The 21,267-nt window shown below is 44.1% G+C and overlaps 1 protein-coding gene across 3 annotated transcripts; it reads left to right on the forward strand.

Annotated features, from left to right (window-relative positions):
* The first annotated feature begins 246 nt into the window (after window positions 1–246).
* On the forward strand, window positions 247–11,979 carry TP53INP1 (tumor protein p53 inducible nuclear protein 1). 3 transcript variants are annotated; one of them, XM_058813251.1, is made up of 4 exons: window positions 247–299; window positions 3,382–3,663; window positions 4,167–4,518; window positions 8,545–11,979. In XM_058813251.1, exons 2-4 carry the CDS (start codon window positions 3,552–3,554, stop codon window positions 8,792–8,794), a joined length of 714 nt encoding a protein of 237 aa, XP_058669234.1. In that variant the 5' UTR covers window positions 247–299; window positions 3,382–3,551; the 3' UTR covers window positions 8,795–11,979. The 3 variants fall into 3 exon arrangements, with proteins under 3 accessions (XP_058669234.1, XP_058669252.1, XP_058669243.1); XM_058813269.1 differs by lacking the exon at window positions 247–299 and adding an exon at window positions 6,160–6,193 and having other exon boundaries at window positions 468–3,663; window positions 4,170–4,518; window positions 8,545–8,799; XM_058813260.1 differs by lacking the exon at window positions 247–299 and having other exon boundaries at window positions 468–3,663; window positions 4,170–4,518.
* The last annotated feature ends 9,288 nt before the right edge of the window (window positions 11,980–21,267 follow it).

The raw sequence follows: 21,267 nt of genomic DNA on the forward strand, positions 1-21,267 counted from the left end.
CGGGCAGCCCGGTATGGCGGAGCTGTCCCGGTCCAGGGTCCGGTGACGCCGCCACGGCCCCGCTCCGGCCCGCCCGATCCGCCCCAGTCCGCGGGGGCGGGGCGAGGGGCGGGGCGGAGCCGCCGGGCCCCGCCCCCTGCGCTGCCCGCCCGCCCGTCACGTGCGTTAGCGACAGGCGGCGGCGGCGCCCATTGGTGGAGGGGCGGGGGGGCGTGGCCGGCGGCCGGTCCGTCAGCTGCGCCGGGCCCTGACAACAAAGGGCTCCGCGGAGGCGGCGGGGCAGGGGCGGTGAGGTGGCGGTGAGTTCGGTGCGCGGAGGGCTGCGGGCACCGGGCGCGCTGCCGGTGGCCCGGGTGGGATGGGCTCCCGCCGTCTGAGCGGTGGAGAGCAGCAGCGGCGGAGCCCCCGTTTTCCCGTGCGCCCATCCCGGCTTCTCTCCGCTGGGGCGGCGCCGGGGCCGGGGGCTTTTGGCGGTTTCCCGGCTGTGGAGCAGCCGGCGGTCTCGGCCGCCCGCCTCCCGGGCAGCCTCGAAGCGGGGCCGGGAAGGTGCGCAGCCGCCGCGGCTGTGCCGGGTCAGCCCGCGCCGCTGGCCCGGCCGTGTGGAGCCTCCTGGCGGCGGCCGCGGGGCTGCGAGCGGGGGGCGCGGGGCATCGGCGGCTGGCTCCGGCTCGGGGCTGCTCTGGGACCGACTGGGGGGTGGCTTCTTTGGTTGTGTTTTCTTTTTGCTTAGCGCATACCTCATCTCCTTTGCTAGGTTAGAAACAAACAAAAACCCATAAAAAAGGAAAAAAAAAAAACTTTTTTAATTGCAGCGATACTGTATTGTTGACATTCATTCGGTGTGTTATCTGTAACAGCCTCTTAATCATTACTGTCGCTGAGTCAGTTGTTCCCAGGCTTGTGTTTTCCTGCCGCTGACAGCTCCTGACTAAGAACCCGAAAGCCTCTCTCGGTCTCTGTCCTTTTTTCCTCCCCGGACGATGGCCCTTGATAGCAGCCTGACTTCTCTTGTGCTGCCTGGCTTGCACAATAGCACACGAGCGTGGCCTTTTTAAAGGCGCTTGTCCAAAAGGATGTCAAAGCATCAACCACTTTCTAAATGTGCCGTGGTTTTAAGCCCAGCTGGAGATGAAACCAGGACAAAATGATTCAGATGTTTTTTTGGATCCTCCTTGGGGTGGGGGAAGGGAAAAATGGGACAAACTGCTTTTGATCTACAGAAAGTCATTTGTGGGTCAAAAGCTGAGGTTTGTTTAGCTCACATTCTCAGGAACAGGGATCTCTCTCTTAACTTGTTAGAGGGTAATTATTTTACGTTGCTGTGATGCCTTGGGAGCCTTACTAGGGGAGTGTGAGCTCTCATCTTGCTCCACTCTGCACAGAACAAAAAGGCAGCCTCTGCCTGAAGGTACCTCCAGGCTTGATGTAGTAAAGAGACAACACACGTGTGTGGGAGTACAGGGAAAGCCAGTGCTGATCAGCAGCCACACAATGGCTTACTAGTTAGCCTAAAGAAAAAATAAACTCATTTTTTCATAGGCCTGGTGCCAGGAGAGAGTTAGGGAAGGATGTGGAAGGTGACTGGAAAACTACAGACTTAAACTTCCACTTAGAATTCATTTCCTTATCCATAGTAAGCTCTGCCTATAACTGAAGCATTCAAACCTTCTCAAGAAGGTACTTGGGAACACTGTAGGCATTTGGCATTTCCTTAGGTAACCCATCCAGGGCTTAGAGACCTTAATGGTTAAATGTGTTTCCTGCTAGTAACCACTGAAAGTTGAACTTTACTGCAATTAAAGCCACTTCTGCTTGCTCTGGGTATAGAAGACAGTAAATGTTTGCCTCTTTCTTCACATAATTGACTACTGTTGTAATTTTTTCTTTCCCTCTATTAAGATTTACCATTTTTAAAGTTTTGTTGATTTTCTTTTGACTTCTGATAATTTTTGTAGCTCTCTTTAGGAGAGACCTAATGTTTTATTTTCATGTGTGGTCCTTAAAAATAGACCTGTATCACTATTGCAGCTGAGCCTGTTGTTTCTAGTCTTGTGTTTTCCTGCAGTCAGTCATTTCTCTTGAGCATAACTTCTTGAGTTTCACTGTAGCTTTTCATATTGCTCCTGAAGACTACTTTAAATTCTGCTCCTCTCCTCCTGTGCTGTCTGAACAAGGAGGAAGCTGCATAAATGTGTACAGGAGCAGTGCTGCGTGGAGCAAGTGCTTGTCCTTCCCTTGAACAAGTGGGTGATGGGGTCTGGTTTCCTGGAGTAAGATGACACAGGAGGCCAAACAGCTCTTTGGTGTGGCCTTAGAGTTCTAGGGTAAAGCAAGGTATAATGGTCTATATATAAGTAATATTCTTCATGAGTTGTATCTTTTAGTATCTAGGTTTGTCCACTGTCATGTGTCTTGCTTCCTTTCTGAATGCAGGCACTCATACTGTCTTACATGGATATATTCTTTCCTATTTAATAATCAAATAGGTATTTAATCAGTAATAATTCTGCTGTGATGATTCAAATTTTGCTATGGGCAAAAATAACTTGTTAAGTTGGTGAATATTTTTCCTCATGGTTTTTGCTTTTTTACCTGCTTTAATGGCTTCTATTTATTGGTTCATACATAAATATCAAAGGCAGTTCTGGGGTGTTTAAACATTCAGTTTCTTGGTACTAATGGGATTTTTCATATTCACTGCCAAATGCAGAGGTCAGGCTTACAGTGACCAACTACATGTAGATTTAGGGGAGTGAATTGAGAAATAAGCACTAGGTTTAGTTAAACACATCCAATACTTGTCCATGTTCCTTCGACTTAGGATACCTGACTAGTTGGGTGGTTGCTGTGAACATGATCTCGCTGGTAACTCTGTGGTGTACTTTGAACCTGAAGACAGGATGTGCCTTGCTACTGTGTTAACTTGCAGTCAGGGTGGAACAGAGAAGAAGCCCTGCTTTGGGCTTCCCTGGGAGCGCTCACAGGGGCTCCTCTGTGTCAGCAGGGGAGGTGAGTTGTCTGGAGCAGAAAACCTGCCCTTGCCCTTGGTGTCTCTCTGACATGGAGGGAGCTGGGGGAGTGTAGACACAAGAGTCCTATACACCTCCTCCCTTAGGAGAAGGGGGGACTGACACCTACACAGACCTTTTTTGGGGGAGGAGGTGTGAGACAAAGGCACTCAGCTCCCAGGAGAGACTTAGGATTGTGTTTTTTGTTTGTATCTAGCTGGGAGGGGATGGCAGATGCCACTGAAGCTGCCTCTCTTCAGGGAAAAATGTTCACTGGTACCTCAGACTGCACTAACAAGGGGCTTCTAATTTGTTTCCCTAGGGATGTTACCTGTGGTTTTGTCATTAAGATGCTTGTCATCATTTTTTCCAGGTTTCACGTAAACTGTTTACAAGTCATGCTTTTGCATGTCCTGTACCTAAGCTGATAAAGCATCTATGCACTTTAATCTCAAGTCTGTGCCACTCTGCTAGTAGTGTGAGCTGTGCCTTGAACCTTGGATATAAAGACCTACCAGCCAAAGTCTTGTTCCTGCCTTAGTAATGTTCCAGAGGTTAAATAACATGCTCATGGGAGAGATTGATAGCTTGTCCAGCCAAGAGCCAGAGTTCAGTGAGAAGGAAGATGACGAGTGGATTCTGGTTGACTTTATAGGTAAGATGTCTGTCAGACATGAGTTCTGCCTTTGTCTTGCTCTGGCTCTTGCTTGTCTTACTTCCATGTGAACAAACCAGCATATTGGGGAAACTATATCAGCAAAACCAGTGTGGGATTAGAGTGTAGGGCGTCTTCCAAACAAATATTACATGTTGTGTAAATTGGTGAGAAGAATGATGTCAGGTTTATAAGCCTGACACAGGCTTCAGCAGAACCGCTTGTACAAATAAAACCTATTTGACTTATTTCGCAATTATATAGCTTTACTGATAATGTTGTTTCACATGTCTAACATGGCTTGTCTGGGAGCTCCCTTTTCCCCTCCCCTGCTTTTAAAAAGTAAACATTTGTGTATGTGCTAACAGGGCTCTTTTTTAAATTTTTCTTTTTTTATTATTATTTCATATCCCGTTTCTGGCTGTGTGCGACTGTGTTGTTTTTGACCTTCTGCTATCACCAACATCCATGGTTCCTCTCCACTGATGACTGGTCCCCTGCAGCAGACACTTGCACTAATTGCTCCATGGAGGAAGCAGACCTCGTTGAAGCATCGGCCACGGACAGCTCGCCCGTCTTCTCTTGTTTATCATCTCCCCTGGAACACTTGCCGGAGGCCAGCGAGTCCTGCTTCATCCAGTTTGAGTCATGTCCTATGGAGGAGAGCTGGTTTATTACCCCTCCCCCATGTTTTACTGCAGGTGGATTAACCACTATCAAAGTGGAGACCAGTCCCATGGAGAACCTCCTGATAGAGCATCCCAGCATGTCTGTGTATGCTGTCCACAACACCTGTCACAGCCTTAATGAGGCTGCATGTGGGGATGAGGAGTTTCACAGTCCAGGTAGCCCCAGGTATGTCTGAATTCTCTTGTCAAGGAGTTCTGGTGCTGAAAATATCTGGTTTCTCCTTGATCAGCTTAGACACTTAATACTGAATTTTCCAGCTTATTTCAGGGGCGGTGAATAAAGCATGAATACCGCACAAGGTGTGTAGAGTGGTCAGGTGCCTGCCTGCTCAGAAAAGTGTTGTACAAGATGGCAGTGTTGGCAAACAGCTGGGTATGCATTTTGGCACTGCAGTGAATATTCATGGAGCCTTGTTACTCCCTTGCAGAGTGTGTTCCAGTCCTGTATAGACTGGTGGCAGTTAACTGTATAGCCAGTAATGTAGATATGAAAGCACTTTGCCCCCTTCACAGCTATGTGTGTTTTTCATAACTGCTAGTCAATATTCTTTCGGTCACCTTGTGAGATGAAACACAGAACTTTAATGATCCTGACAGGGAAGTAGCTTTGGTGAGAGGCTTCTATGTTTTTTTTTTTCATTCCTCAACCTAGTGATAAGGACAGGATTAAATTTGCACACAAGTGGCTTGTGGAGCAAAAGTAAACTGAAAGATTCCACAAAACTTAGTCCCCTCAATGTGAAAATCTGTGCTGCAGCCTTCTACTTTTAGCAAAATAAGTGCTTTTGGGTCCTGAAAATCTATCCGTGTGGGTTTATTGTAGAGGCATGTTTGCCATGCCCTGCCATTCTTTGATGTTGGTGTATGCAGCTGTACCAGTACAATGAACATGGCTGTATGCAAATAGAGGATTCCTTTGCCATTATGTCCCCGTGTGTTCATTGGGTTTGAAATAATTGGGTGTTTTGTGAATCCCAGTTAGTAACAAAGACTGACTTTTCATACCATCTAGTTCTTAAGTTTAGAAACAGTAGTACTAAAGAAAAAAAAAATCACAGTATACTGAGCTTTGATATTTAGGAAGAAATTAGTGTAGCTCTTGAGTTGCTGTAGGTAGATGCCTATTGACTTGTCCAATCAGCCCCTTGCCATATTTAAGTTTTTAGCTCAAAGAAGCAGGTGACTTTGAAATTACATACTGCTGTATAATGTTGAAATATAGTGCTGATACTATTGATCTTGGTGTGGGATCTGTATAATTATTTGGGGAGGACAGTTTATGATGTTAAGCATCAGGGTCTAGTTTAAGTTAAATTGGAGGAAACTATGAACAGACAGCACCTTTAAAATGAGAGTCTGAAGGAATCTGCAAGAGTGCTGTAGGCTGCAGGACATGCCCTAGCACTTTATCGAAAATACAATTTTCAGTGAATAGTAACACTCAAAAGTTGGATACTGACTTTTCAGTCACTTGACCTGGGGATCCTGATGTAAATTCAGCCAGAGAAGAATCCTGTCTTGTGTTACACAGCACAGTTAAGCTGCTTCAGTGCCTGGGGAAGCTAGAGGTGTGCTCTTCAGCTGGTGTGTAATTAAGTTTCTTCACACTGAACTCTGCGCTGTTGCTTTATCAGAGGATCCAGGCTCTTGTACAGGATATTTTGTGTGATAACTGGGGTGAGACTTAGGTCTAAAGCTGAGGTAGACTGCAGAATTTGGGAACATTGGTTACACTAATACTAGAGTAAGTTTCAAAAGCTGTTATGAAGTCTCTAGTGGTTTAATGGTTGGCCATTTAATATTGTAGGGCCAAGAAAAGCTGCTTAAGGCACACTGGCACAGTAAGTACTACTGTTTTGGAACAGTGCTTTTTGTTTGATCAGGCTGCTAGCAACACTGCTTCCTCTAGAGCCTTGTCTGCCAAAGCAATACTGGTTTTAGGACTAACCTTTGTGCCAAATGATTACTTGATCAAGCCTAACTACATCTGCTTTAACAAGCCAAAATGCTAAGTGCAGAAAAATTACTGAAATGATTGGGTTGGGTGTCTGAAGCCTTTAATGTTTGTTGTGAGCTGTGGTTGTGTAGCACGATGAGCAGGACACTTCTGCTTTCTGGCAAAGTAGACACTGGAAGCACAGCAGCAAGCGCATGTAGTGATGGTCTGGCTTAAGACACAGCCCCTCTAAAACTGCATTTTGACAATGTGATGGAGTCTCATCAACCCTGTTCTCTCAGTGCATGGAGCTCACTAGTGCCAGCCTACCAAATGCACCTAAGGTACTGAAAGGCTGCATTTTGGAAGAACCTGTGGATGTTTAGCTCATTCAAACCACCTCTGCTATCCCAATGTCACTTTGATGACAAATAAAGTGTTGGTTTGCAAAGCATTGCTGGAAGAGTATTTGATAAGAGGGGGGGAAAAAAGCTAAAGTATTTTCAGCCAGCAAGTTTAAACCAGTTTTTCTCCTTTTGTGGAGGAAATCTCTTTTTTCATTTTAAATTCCTTTCAAAGCAAAAGGATGTTGTATAAACTTCCCTATTTGTCAGATTAATCATATTTTTCCATAACAAAACCACAGCAGTTTGTATTAACAGTTGCTGCCTTTTGCTAGTTAAGGGTATACTTAGGAAATACAGATTGCAATAACTGTGGTGTGGCTTCCTGCCTCTGTAATAGCTTTCCCTAGAAAGGCTTCACTTGCAGTTCCACCTCCAGCACTGTTGGATGCACTAAGGGATTGCTCCACAAGGAAAATAGTAGTCCCATATTTGCAGGTACCCTCATGTAAATTAAACTGGTGTAATCTGCAAAGAATGTCTTTACAAGGCACTGTGAATTGATCTGTGCTTGTTACTCACTTTTTGTTTGGTATTTCAAGTGCTAGGTATAGGATAATAACCCGTGAAAAATAGGGGAAGACCAGCATGTCACATATGACTGTTCTGCAGTCTCTACTCTTCAGTCATTCATATCAAACTACCCAAGGATCCAAAAGCAAGATTGGGATATTTGAAATAAGAAAAAAGTAGAAGGGAGGGAGTATTCCCTTGATGACAAGGAGTATTTCCCTCCAGTGTGCAGTGGGAGGAGGCAGAAGAGTTTACTTCATGTCAAGCACCTGCAGCCTCCCAGAGTAAGGCTACAAAGGGTACCATGGGCATAGCAGACCTGACTTATGTCTGCAGAGACATCATACAATAATTGCTAGGTAAGCTCTTCCAGAAGAGACTTTATATGACAAAGTCATGCTAATGTTGACAGACAGATTTCCCAAGAGACCTCCTGCTCATGCCTGGGCAAGTTCCTGGTCTTGCAGCCATCTTTCCTGGGCACCACTGACCAGTTGACAGCTGGTTGTTGGGCCCTGAGTGGGGAGAGAGAAGGCAAGAAACTCTGCTGCCACTGGTCTCACACCAGTTCTAGCACTCAGATGAGGGTTTTGCTTTATTTTTAAAAGGGCTAGGCTATTTTTAACTTTACTTTGGAAGTTTCAGGAAATGCCAGTGATTGTTCTGTCAAGTAGGGAAGTCCTTTTTCAGTTGCTGCTTGCATAGGCTGCTGGTTTGTTTTTCACTAGTGCATGATGAAGCAAGGGTTTGCCAAAACTGCTGACTCACTGCTCATGACATTTAGGGGGCTGGTTGAGGAAAAATCTGAGTTATTTTTCATGTGTGTCACAACTGGTCTACCTTTCCATTCCTCTGCATGAACATTGTTTGTTTGGATTTACTTGTGTGGCTGGCAATTGAAATGCACTTTTGTTAGTGTGCTTCTGTTTTCAGGCTGAACCACCAGTGTTCAAGATGATTTTAAACCAAACTTTGCCTAATGGAAAACTCTCAAGTCTTCTAAAGCTGGAGCAGTGTGACACACATTGCCCTACATGTCTGATCTCTATTGCATCTTGGGCTTAGGGAGGTGGTGTGGGGAAGAAAGAGCACAGTAGAGTAAGAGCCAAAAGTCCTAAGGCTGTTGTGGGGCCCCCACACAGAAAGTGATTTAGCAGCACTACAGGTTACTTACCGGTGGGGTAAGTGGCTTGACCTTACCTCAGCCCAAATCTCTGTCCAGTAGAATGAGGGTTCCCTTTTGAAGTGCTGGATGCTGATATCCCTGTTCTCCCCTTTGTTTTGCTTGTCCTTCCAATGCTCCTCAGTGGTGACTGATACCTGCTTGTTACATTTCTAGACAGGAGGCCCAAAATGAAACAGGACAGCGTGTTCACTGCTATGTCACGGCTCTTGCTACTAGTTCAACTTTTCTGGAAAAAAGCAAGAGCTTTCGTCCTACCCACTGGATAAAAGAACATAATGAAAGACACTGTCTCAACAGGAGCAGTCTCCGTCGCCAAAACCTCGCCAGGGATTGCCACTCTCGGCAAATCAAGCACAACGGACTGTTGATTCACCAGCCTTGCCAGCGTCAGTTCAATTACTGACGGCTCTTGTGGTTTTAATCTATGGCCTAATTGTTTCTTAGGTTGCTTTTGTTTTCATGTGTAGGTAAGTGTGGTCAATCTGAAGCTGATTGTCAATCCCTCAAACACAATCATAACTAGTGTTGCATAATTTTCAAAAGACGCGTAAATCTCCGAACATCTTGCATCAAGGTCTAAATGTTGATGTTAAATATCAATGTCTTGGAAGCCTATCAGTATGATAGTTTGTGTGCTGTTTTATAAACTTTGATGTATAGATGGGTTCTTAGTTGGTATTTTAAAGAAATTTAACTGAGATGGAAATCAGTTACATTTTGCATTAATCAAAACGAAGTTAGAAAATTTGAGGTTAGCCATGTGCTTTAATGACCAGTACTTGACAGCTTGTGTATCTGTCTGTATTCAGCATATATGATTACTTTCTGACAAGGAATTTCTACAGCTGCCAGTGGATATTACATAGCTGTGCTGAGCTGTTTCAAGAAGGACATCTCATCTAAATTCCTAGAACTTACTTGTGTTAGTGGGGGCTGTGTAGGTGTGCTGGGTACTTGGTATGGATATTGAAAGAGGGTTAAATGTCCCACCAACATTGTTGCAGTACAATATGGCACCAGTGTTACAGATGTAGTACCTCACATGGAGTGGGAAGAAAAGTAAACCCTTGGGTAACATGCAGATGCACAACACAGAACTGAACTGGGCTTTACCAGATAAAGTTTGAGTTTCTCTAACTATTTCTGTCTTTGAAGCATGTATTTCCCCTACCCTATCTCATTTAATCTCTAGTCTAGTTAAAGAAGAAAGATGGTGGATTGACCATTCTTTTGACCTGTCAGTAGCTGACTGCTCTTCAAAGAAGTCAGACTGATAGACAGCTATTTCTGAGCTACAAATTGCTATTAGATTGTCTCATATTCACAGATTGAGAGTAGCTCAGAAGTCGCTAGAAGGAAGCTTTTATTCAAAGTTCTCCTAATTTTCTCTCCTTTTCTCTATGAAAATGAAATCCAAGTTAATGGGGACTGGAAATGAAGGGCAGTGTGAGGTAGGGGGAATTGGATGCTGAGCTAAATACAGTGATAGCAGTATATAAAAATTGATCAATCAGCTGTGGTTGTTCTCCTAGCCCACTGGAGGGCTTAATAGCAATTCCACGGGCCAACAGGAAAGAAAAGCCATTCAAAACTATCAAGTAGTTTTCTTAAGAGCACTGAGCAAGATGTTTTGGGAGTTGGCAGGCAGTGCCAACTACAACTACAGGTAAAGTTCACCTGTTAACAAAAGCTGTGTTATACAGTAGCCAGTGGTATGCTGGACCCTGCTAGATCAGTCTGGGAAGTGGATTGAATGGGAATGGACGTAAGGAAGCAGAAATCTTCAGTGAGTGAAGGGGGGAGGAACCAAAAGTAAGTTTATCTTCCTTTCTGCCAGTGCTTAATGTGATTTGCTGTTTTCCCACGTGTTTAGTGCCTAGGGCATTACAGTGTTAACATTACACTCAGCTGTGTCTTCCAGTAGTCCTTACACAGAAATTGGTACAAGGAGTCATGTGAGGAGTCCTTGAAATAAGACAAGGTCGATAAATGTGAATTGTTCCAGACTTAAGAAGTATTTAAATTCAGCCAGATGCTTCAATTTCACTGAAGCAAAGCCCCAGCAATTCAAATTGACCTTGATGTAGTGGTACTGTTGTGTGTTCTGCAGCTGAAATTGTTGTGGAACCTACTTAGCATACAGGGAACAGCATTCATAGCCTATGTTTCGCTGCAGATGTCCTGCTTCACTGCAATTAGGATTGTCACAAAGGGATGTTGAAAATAATTAAATGTACAAAAGCAAGAGGTGCTTTCCTGGATACGCTAGTTTTTGGGGTTTTGTTGTTTGGTGATTTTTTTTTTTTGACAAGTTGAATTCACATGGACACTGAAAGAAAACAAAATTGGTCACACCATAATTTTCCGAAAGAGATATTTTGTTACTGCTGTTTTAGCAGTATGTGCCCATGTCCATACAACAATTCTCATGTGGTCCAAATACTTTGGTTTATCTGCAAATAGCTGTAATTTCACCAGTCTCTTATCTGTTCACAAGTACTCTTACTTGCCTCAGATTATCTACCTACCTTTATCACTCCAACTTTTTGTCTAGCTTAAACTTCCTTATCCTTGGTGCCAACTTTCTAGCTCAGGAAAATTCTTTGCTTTCCTGTATTACTTTTCTTTATATAAAAGTAACTACTTTCCTTCAGCTTTAATTTTCTTAAAGTGCAATGAAGGAAGATGGAGTCTCCACCTCCCTGTGTTGGAAGGAGTAAGTAATCCCTTAACTCCTAATGGGGAGGTGGAGTTGAGAGTATAAGGCTCCCAGGCATTAAAATGAGAGCCTTGGTCTGTTCTTCTCAGTAGGCAAGTAAATGCAACTTTAGACTGCTCCTAGAATTGGGAGATACTGATCTTTTTATACTGCATTACTAGATGACTTTCTGGTGATGAAAACCTATATCTTTCAGGATATAAACTATTTTGTTGCACAAAGCTGTGCTTCTCAATTTGTAATATTGGAACCATATTATTGTGTGAGATAGTACTACATCAATGGCTTTTTGTTAATTTGTTTTACGTATTTATGTTGGTCTAGCCCTGTTTTGTGCCTGGAGCTATTGGGCATTTAGATTTGTTTTGGTTTACTGTTTTAATAGTGAGCTGTGTGGCTTTTTATATGGTTTTTTGAATTGTATTAAAGTGTGTGTTTTTTCTTGTAAAAGTGGAGGCCTTGCACTGTCTCATACTGATTGATATTCATGAATCTTGCGAAATTGTATTTTCATATGTATTGGTCAATGGACAGATTTGCATTTTAAACTGTGCCTTCTACACAGCAAACTTGAAGATTCAAAAGGGACATTTCAGTTGGGATTAATACTGTACATCAGTCTATGCATATATGGCAGCTTCTCTCCAGAGCCACTTCTCTATTTGTAGCAGTCCTTTTGATATGGAAGAATCTGTGGCTCTTATTTTTAATAGTTTAACACAAGCTGAAAACAGACAAAATACAGCACTTTGCCAAAAAAGGTAGCATTGCTTAACCAGTGTGTATTTACTAAAGTGATCTTCTGTATTTTGTTTTCATGGTGCGTTCTGCGCACTGTGGGGAAACATGATCTTAACTCTCAATAAAAAATGGCCTATTAAAAGTTGTCAGTCTGTTCTTTAATGTTATAGGTTAATGAAAATCCAAATGTCTGAGCATCTTGTGCAGGTGGCAGGTCCAATGTGTGTCTCACTGCTAGCTCTAGTACAGCAGTTGCTCTGGGCCTTGGCTTGCATTGCTGATCCAGTGACATCCAAGCAGTGTTGCACATCTCTGCTGACTGCTGCCTTTCCTGACCAACATGCAGGAACTCTGTAGGTGAGCAGGACAGAGATAAAACCCACATGAAATGTGCATTGTGGGGGGGATGTTTTTCTGTATCTTAGCTGAACCTTTCTTGTGTCAGCTCATACCCCACTGCCTATCATTGCCCTGCCATGCACCACCATGAAAATCTGTGGAAAGCTGCTGGTACAGGTGTCCTATGAGGGGGCAGAGACCCTGTGCAGATGCCTGGGGATGGGGTTAAGGAAGGCAAAGTAAAGCCACTTGCAGCTGAACTTGGCAAGGGATGTGGAGGGGACCAGAATCCATGTGACAAAGGACATGGAGAAGGCTGAGGTACTCCATGTCTTTGCCTTGGTGTCTACTGGAAGACCACCCTTTGGGACTGCAGGCCCCTGGCACATGTGGGAAATGTGAAAGCAATGAAGATTGACCCTTGGATGAGAAGTCTCAAGGTAAGAAAAGCTTAAAGAAATGCACCATACAGTTTTATGGGATGCACCTGTAAGTGTTGAAGGAGCTGGCTCAGAAACTCACAGCTTGCTGGGCTGCAGCAGGCAGGGTGTTAACAGCAGGGAGGAGGGAGGTGATGTTGCACCTCCACCCTGGGCCAGGGAGACACATCTGAATGGCATGTCCAGTGCTGAGCTCCCACTAGGAGAGGGCATGGATGTGCTAGAGGGTATCCAGCAAGAGGCCAGGGCATAATAGGATTGAGGACAGAAATAACCAGGAGAGGATGAGAGCTGGGACTGTTTAGGCCCGGGAAGAAAAGTCAGAGGGGATCTTGTCAAGGTATATAAACAACTGAAGGGGGCAATAAAGGCAACAGAGCCAGACTCTTTTCTGGTGGTGCCTAGTGAAAGGACAAAAGGCAGTGTGTGCAAGCTGAAATGCAGGAAATCCTTGAATGTAAGAAATGGGCTCCCTGATCTCCGTGTTATTATGGCTTTTTCTGAAACTATATGAATGAGTGGGGATTTTTGCCTCCAGTCATTGGGGATCCTTGATCTCTGTGGCTTTCCAATTTATGGAGATTTGCTTTGAAATGACATCAGCCAGCTCTCTCAGCACATTGGATACAGGCTTCCATGGGTTTGTATGAGCTGAGTTGTTAGAAGTAGTTCCTGATTTAATTCTCACCCACCAAACAAGCAGGGTGACAAAATGATCTATTTAACTGACAGCAGTGAAAAGGTATTTGTGCAACAAGGCATCCATATTCCCAGAGCAAGAAGTGAGTAAAATCTCTCCCTTTGAAATGTAGATTTTGTCCTGTACATCTATCAAAGCAGCAAGTCTATACTGAGAGCTGTACAGTATTCTTCAGGAGAAGGTTTGATCAATTATGCTTGTATTATTGTATCTATGCAGATAACATAGTTAAGCTGATAGTATTCCTTTTGGGGGTGCTTATTTCAGACCCGATGCAACTTTTAAAATTTAGCTTGGACAGTCTCCAAAACACCATGAACTAGTGTCTTTTGTAACTTCTCTGTGCTGAAGCAAAAATGTTTGTATGAAGGGTTGCATTAGTGTAACTATTGGCTTAAGTTCTCACTTTACACTCTAGTTTTCTGTCTATATAAATCCTTGTATGTCTCTGATACAGTGCCTTCATCGGTGTTAAATGTCAGAGAGAACCATAATTACTACTCTGGTACCTCATCAAGTAATTTGGTATCTGCTTTCTTTGTTCCATTGACTTCTGGTGCATGTTTATAGCCACAAAATATCGTGACTGTTATTGAGTGATACTCGCAAGGAAGGTTTGGAACATGTAGGAATGACTCTTTAAAAGAACATGCTGATGCTGCTGTGGCACTGTTGTTCCCATGGTGTGGTCATGATAAATCAGTCTTAGAGTAAATTAGACTGAACTTAGGCTTAACAGGATACCTTTTGCAGCCAGCTTTTTCTTGATGAAAATACTGTTCTGGAGTTACTGCTGTATAACTGATACTTCAGAAGAGTCTTGACTTGTTCAAAAGTTCTGTGGGCAGACTGATAGCTCAACACTCAAATACCTTAATAAGGCAAATTAATAATTGCAATTTCATGAGTAAGCTAGGGAAAAGGAATAATAACAACAACAATAACAAAAAAACCCCAACAAATAGATAAGAGTAACAAAACTAGGCTAGTGTCCAGGAGCAGGCTTCAGATCTCAGCTTGCAGACATGGGCTGTGCCATAGGTCTATACTTTTTCCTCTATAGATTTCAAATTATGTCCAAGCAAGGTGACTTAGGCAATATAATAAAAAAATACCATTATGCACAACAATAAATCTGTCAGAGTGCTAAAAGAATTGTAGATTCCCTGAAATGAGGCTGTACAGAGAATCAGCAGCAGAGAGAGGTGGAAAAGGGAAGGGAGGCCTCAGGCTTTTGGGATATGTGGTTATCATCCAAGAGCTGTCAATTTTTGCAAGGTAAACAAAGGAGATGAGATCTTGATCAAGAAAGGGAGGACTGACATGGGCAGAAGCATCCCCTTGTCTACTCCTAGCAGTCAATTTCAGTTCTAGCTCTTCTATCTATGGGACTTAGGAATGATTGATGGGCCAGAGCCAGTGGTCTGAGATACAGTAAGGCCAAGTGCTGGATCCTTCATTGGATCACAATAACCCTGTGCAGTGCTGCAGGTTTGGGGAAGAGTGGCTGAAAAGTGGCCTGTGAGAAAAGGACCTGGGGGTGCAGGTTGACATGTTTGGATGGTTACAGGGTCTTTGGGAGGGTTAGACATGGCAGAAGAGGTAGGGGTTGGCACTGTATGTAATGGAAGGGCTGGAATGTGTGGAGCTCACAGCTGGCAATGGCACAGTTGAGGGACTCAGGATAAGAATCAAGGGGCAAGCAAACAATGTGGATGTCATTGTGGGAGTCTACTATAGAGCTGTCAGGCAGGACAATGACATCAACAAATTATTCTTTGAAGAGCTAAGGGACACTTCCAAATCCACTGCTCTTGTCCTTATGGGGAATTTCAACCTGACAGAAATTAACTGGGAGCATCACACAGCTGGTACAACCTGGGCCTGAAAGATGTGGACAACAATTTTATGGAACAGGTACTGGGGGAGCTGACTCAGAAAGGTGCCCTCCTGGATCTGCTGTTTGTCATCACAGTGGATCTTGTGAGCAATGTGGTGACTGATGCCATCTTGACCACAGCAACTACAAAGTGATTGAGTTTAAAATCTTTGTTGACAGGAGGAAAAGTGCAGGAAAACCTCAACTCTGGACATAAGGAGAGCAGACTTTAGGCTGCTCAAGGACCTAGTTAGAAAAGTCCCCTGGGAAATGTTTCAGTAGTGCTGGGGTCTGTCAGTGCTGGTCACTTTTCAAACATCACCTTCCAAGGGCACAGGAGCAGCAATTCCCCAGTGTCAGAAGTCAAGCAGAAGGCTGGCTTGGTGAACAGGGATCTTCTTTTGGGTCTAAGGCAAAAAAGGAAGGTGTGTGCCCAGTGGAAGCAAGGTCAGGTGACCTGGAAGAATAAGAGATGCAGCTTGCCACTGTAGGGAGAAAATTCATGCAGTAAAAGGCCAATTGGATTTGAAGCTGGCCAGAAATGTGGGAGGCAGAAAGAAGTTTTTTCAAATGCATTAATGGCAAAAGGCAGCATAGAAATAACATCACCTGTTACAGGATGTGGATGGGCACCTCACAAACAGGGACATGGACAAGGCAGAGGTGTTTAATGCATTCTTTGCCTCTGTCTTCAGCACAGATGATGGACCAAGGGGGTCTCAGTGCTCTGAGCTGGAGGACCATGGCTGTGAGAATGAGCAAATCCCAGCTGACCCTGAACTTGTGCAGGATCTACTCCTCCAGCTGGATCCCTAAAAATCTATAGGGCCTGATGGGATTCATCCAAGAATCCTCAAAGAACTAGCTGATGTCATCAAAAAATCTCTCTTGATGATTTTTGAACTGGGAATCTAGAGAGGTCCCAGCTGACTGAAGGCTGGTGAACATTGGTCCAATTTCAAGAAGGGCAAGAAGGGGAACCCTGGAAAATACAGACCTGTCTGTTCCACTTTAGTGCTGGTAAAATAATGGAAAAGATTATTCTGGGAGGTATTGAAAAACACCTTGAGGTCAACACAGTCATTAGTCACAGCCAGCACAGCTTCATGAGGAGAAAGTTTTGCTTATCAAACCTTCCTTCTGTAACAGAGTAACCCACCTTGCTGATCTAGGAAAGCCTTTTTGGACTTCAGCAAAGCTTTTGATACTCTTTCTCTCAGGATCCTTCTGGACAAAATGTCCAGCACACAGCTGGGTAAACACATCCTGTGATGGGTGAGCAGCTGGCTCAGGGGTCAGGCACAAAGGGTGACAGTGAGTGGGGTGACACCAGGCTGGGGACCTGTCACTCGTGGGGTTCTGCAGGGCCCCATCCTCAGCCCAGTTCTCTTCAACAACTTTATTAACAACCTGGACACAGTGCTTAAAAAAATCCCAAGTAAGTTTATTGAGGACAGCAAACTGGGAGGAGCTGTTGACTCTCTTGAGGTCAGGGAGGCCCTGAAGAGAGAAGTCAACGAGAGAGATGGGCAATCACCACAGTATGATAACACCACAGTTTAACAAGGACAAGTGCCAGATTCTGCATGTGGGGTGGAGCAACCCAGTGTAAGGACAGCCTGGGGAACGAGAGGCTGGAGAGCAGCTCCACAGAAAGGACCTGGGGGTCCTGGTCACTGGAAAGGTGAATGTGAGTCAGCAGTGCCCTGGCAGCCAGGAGGGCCAACCCTGTCTGGGGGCATCAGGCACAGCATTGCCAGCCAGGCAAGGGAGGGGATTGTCCTGCTCTGCTCTGAGCTGGGGCAGCCTCACCTCCAGTGCTGGGGGCAGTTTTGGGCACCACACACAAAGAAGATATTGAACTATTAGAGAGTGTCCAAAGGAGGGCCACGAGGATGGTGGAGGGTCTGTAGGAGAACCCTTATTAGGAGCAGCTGAGGTAGGTTTGTTCAGCCTGGAGGAGACTGAGGGGAGACCTCAACATCCTCATGAGGGGAGGCAGAGGGGTGGGACTGACCTCTTCACTCTCATGACCAGTGGAGGACCCAAGAGAACAGCATGAAGCTGAGCCAGGAGGTTTAGGCTGGATATCAGAAAAATTCTGGTTCTTCACCCAGAGGATAGAGAACATTGAAATAGACTCCTCAGGGAAGTGGTCACAGCACCAAGCCTGACACAGCTCAAGAATTGTTTAGACAATGCTCTCAGGCACTCGGTGTGATTCTTCGGGTGCCCTGGGCAGGGCCAGTAGTGGGACTTGATGATGTGGATGATTTCTACTCAGCATAATCTATGATTCTATCACAGCAGCTGAACATCAACCACCACTACAGGTGCTCCTTCTCACTGCAGAGACATTATCCCTACTGGGGTATGAGTGTGGGCTCTGCTCAGGAGATTAGGTGTAAGAATTGTTCTTTAAAGGTGTTTCATCTTTGGTGTGTCACAGCAGGAGTTTAAATCTTTATGTACGGGAAAGGCTATGGGTCTCTGACATGAATATGAGTTCTCATAGATACAAATAAAGTGCCTTCTGCATGAAAGGGCTTTCAGAACAAGAGAATGGTATTTTCCAAGCTCCCTTCTGATAAGAAAGGTGCATGATCTCAAAAAGAAAGAGGCTACTAATAAGAGCCAGAAGGACATAGTTCATTGGTTTGCTTTCTAACTGCTGTGAAGTGACAGCATCCACTTTCTGAATGTGAGTTTAAAAGGCTGGTGACTGATTCCCCACCTCCTTTAAAAGTGTGCCTTCAAAAATTTAATTAAAAGAGGAAATCCTTGTATCATGCTATACTGTTCAAGGCTTGACACTGTAAATTGTAAGGGAACTAGTAACTTATTCTTGATCTCTACTTGAGTTTCCTCCCTCTATTATTAAAATAATTCTTAGTTAATATCTTTTAGTTAAAACTCTTGGTTTGGATGTCTTAAGCTGATTTGATTGTCATACAAGCTGCTTATCAATAGATGGTCTTTGCCTATGCTCTCTGTTGCTGGTATTTGCCTTAGAAAGAGATATTCATTTGCTTATGACTAAAGGTTTACTCAGCTATGTTTTAGCTAACAGGTTCTTAATAACAGTAATATGAGCTCTTTCCCCACCAAATCAGAAAAAAAAACAAACCACAAAATGAGTTCATCTTGTAGGGTCCTAAAAATACTCCTTAATGTATATTAAACTGCATCATGCCTTGTTTAAAAATAAAACGGTTGTGAATATCTCTCACTGGAGATATTCAAGAGCTGTCTGAATGCAATGCTGTGCCATGTGCTCTGGGATGGCCCTGCTTGAGCAGGGAGGTTGGGCCACATGACCCACTGTGCTCCGTTCCAACCTTGTTGATTCTGTGAAAAGATCTCTGAATGAAATGAGCAGGAAAGCAGAACATTGTATGTTCTAATACAAAACAAGAGGTTTTTAAACCTCAGAGTTTCAAGCTGTCTCAGCCTCTTCAACATAAAAAAATACCTTTATGGAAGGGTGTAACTTCCTGCTAAAGTATTTCTCTTTAGGAGGTATGAAGCTTTAACGGTTCTTTGTTTAGGCTATGTAGCTGAAGCCATAAATAACCTTAAAACTCCTCTTAATAACAGTGAAGTTCATCCACAGAAGAGCAGGCCTTTCCCTTAACTGCCTTACAGAACAGCTTTGACAAAATGGCTGTGACTGAGAAGGACAAAGCCTGACAGCACAAGCAGATGACCATAGCAATACACTTACTGCAATGTAGGAGGAATATGGGACATGATATTCCATGTTATTTTTGTGCCCAGATCACAGTGGAGCTGTGTACAAATGTTCTAATGAAATCCTGCTCCTTTCCTTGGCAACACCTAAATGGATTCAGAAAGTCCCTGGCAGAAGAGCAGTATTGAGCACACAGTAATTGGATTGATCCTCATAGCTTTAGATCTGTGCATTTTAGATCATTGGTAGATTCCAGAGTCCTTCAAATAAATCCATAAAAGGATAATCAAGAAACACAACCTCAGGTGTGTAAACTTGTAAGGAAGGCCTTAACACCTTCTCTGGAATATACCTACAAGTGGTAATTGGAAAAAAAGAAAAAAAAAAAAAGAAACCCACAAGATGTCTAAAAGGACTTGCCAGATCCCAACACAAACACTGCTCAGCAGTAGTATATTTCTGGAAATTTAAAAAATCTTCTTTTACATTCATCCTCCCTAAGGAGGCATCCTCACAGTGGTGAAAGAGGATGTATTATGTGTCAATCCACTTGGAAATGCCCCATTGTGGACTAACCCACTTCAGCTTTATTGCCACATCAAAAGGTCAGTGTGTTAGCTCACATTAAAATCATAATTTCATTGTCTGCTGCAGGATTCAATAGCACATTAGCTTCTGGGGGTTTGGTTTGGTTTGGTTTGGTTGGTTGTTTTGTGGGATTTTTTCACTGATGAAAATTTATGGGAAATGTTGCTGGCAGGATGAGAAATGCTCATGGGACCTGGTGCATATTCCACTACTGAATCAAAACCACAACAATGTGGCAGGCGACCTGCAGCAGCTCACATCAAAAGGTCTAGAAAAATGAGCAGCATAATCATTACAGTCTTTCTGCTGAGACCTCTTCGTGGCCATCCTGACCCATTCAATTTTTAGCTACTATTCCCTTTACAGTGTTCTCCTTTCAGAGTTTGCCATGGAATTCATTCCTGATGTACCAAACCCACTTTGCTGTGTGGAGCCTGTTTGCCAACAAACCCTAATCAAGCATCTCTGAAGGGTAGAGGACTTTTAGGGAAAAATTATAATTTGTCTCTCTTCTCTTGCTAGCTGACGTTTCAGTTGTTTCAAACAAATTAGCTATGGTAGTATTTCAACTTCAACAGTCAGCTAAAGGCAGGAGGTCAAGTTTGCCCAAATTCAGGGGACCACCTTTCCTCTGTAGTCAGTGGAGTAGGAGATGAACTTCCAGACAGCAGGATGCATCTTGCTGGCAGATTTCAGTGGAAGTCAACTAAAAGAGATACCTGCATGCCGACTGCAGGCATCCTGAACTATGACATGGGTTACATTTCTTACAATGAGCTGATGCAATACATTCAGTTGACAAAAGACTGCTTAAATGACAGTGTTTTGGGCTTTTTTTGCATTCCTTTTGAGCCACAACTAGCAGATTTTCTTCATGACAAGGTCTAGAACAGATAGTTTGCAGAGCTGAGGTGGCTGGCTGGCTGCAATGCCCATCTTGCACATGTCAGTGCTTTACTTCAAGTTTGCAGGTATTGTTGGCCCCACTTCATCAGGTACTGTAAGGACACACAGCTGAGAGATGGTCCTCGGTGCCCAAAACTTGGGACCTGTTAAACTGCTGTCAGTGACCCTACTGTGACACCTCTGCCTTGGTGGGCTGCACTGCTTTTTCTCTTGCCCCCTTTAAAATGGCAAAGCTACCAGAGGAGAAGCACCTGGTTATTGTGTTTAATTATTATAATACATACTTGGAGGCAAAATCTACTCTTACTCTGCAATAATGTTACACTGGGGAAAAGAAAAATAAGAACAAAAAAAGAAGAAGATGTGGATTTACTTTAAGGCAGACATGGCTTCTCTTTATGCTGTTTTGCAGGACACGTGCTGAGCACTAAGAGAAAGTGCCAGTTGTTCCTTATTAGCAAAATGGCCGTGGGTGCCCTGCATTGGGTGTTTTAAAGAAAAGCATCTGCTTACAGCATTGCTAGGTATGTGGTGTTGTGGGGTTTCATTGCTTTTGGGATAGTGTGGTTTTTTGGGGGGGTTGTTTTGGAATGTGTATTAAGAAAACTCCAAGCAACCATTGAGCGATGTTAACAGGAGGTGTGCTGGTGCTGAGGGTAAGATTCAGCATGATCTGCTGGAGAAGGGGATTGCAGGGTGGGTGCTCCTGCAGTGGGCCCTGCTGCCTTTGGACACAGTGGGAGCCTGAGGGGGGCCTGGCAGGAAGGTGTGGAAACCTGCTCTGCAGGGAATAGGGCTTGTCCACGCGATGTCATGGAGGCTGTGCTTGGGGGAGGCCTGTCCAGCTGGCACAGAATCACAGAAATAATTAGG

This window comes from Ammospiza caudacuta, chromosome 1 (assembly GCF_027887145.1).
Source record: "Ammospiza caudacuta isolate bAmmCau1 chromosome 1, bAmmCau1.pri, whole genome shotgun sequence".
NCBI classification, from domain to species: Eukaryota; Metazoa; Chordata; class Aves; order Passeriformes; family Passerellidae; genus Ammospiza; species Ammospiza caudacuta.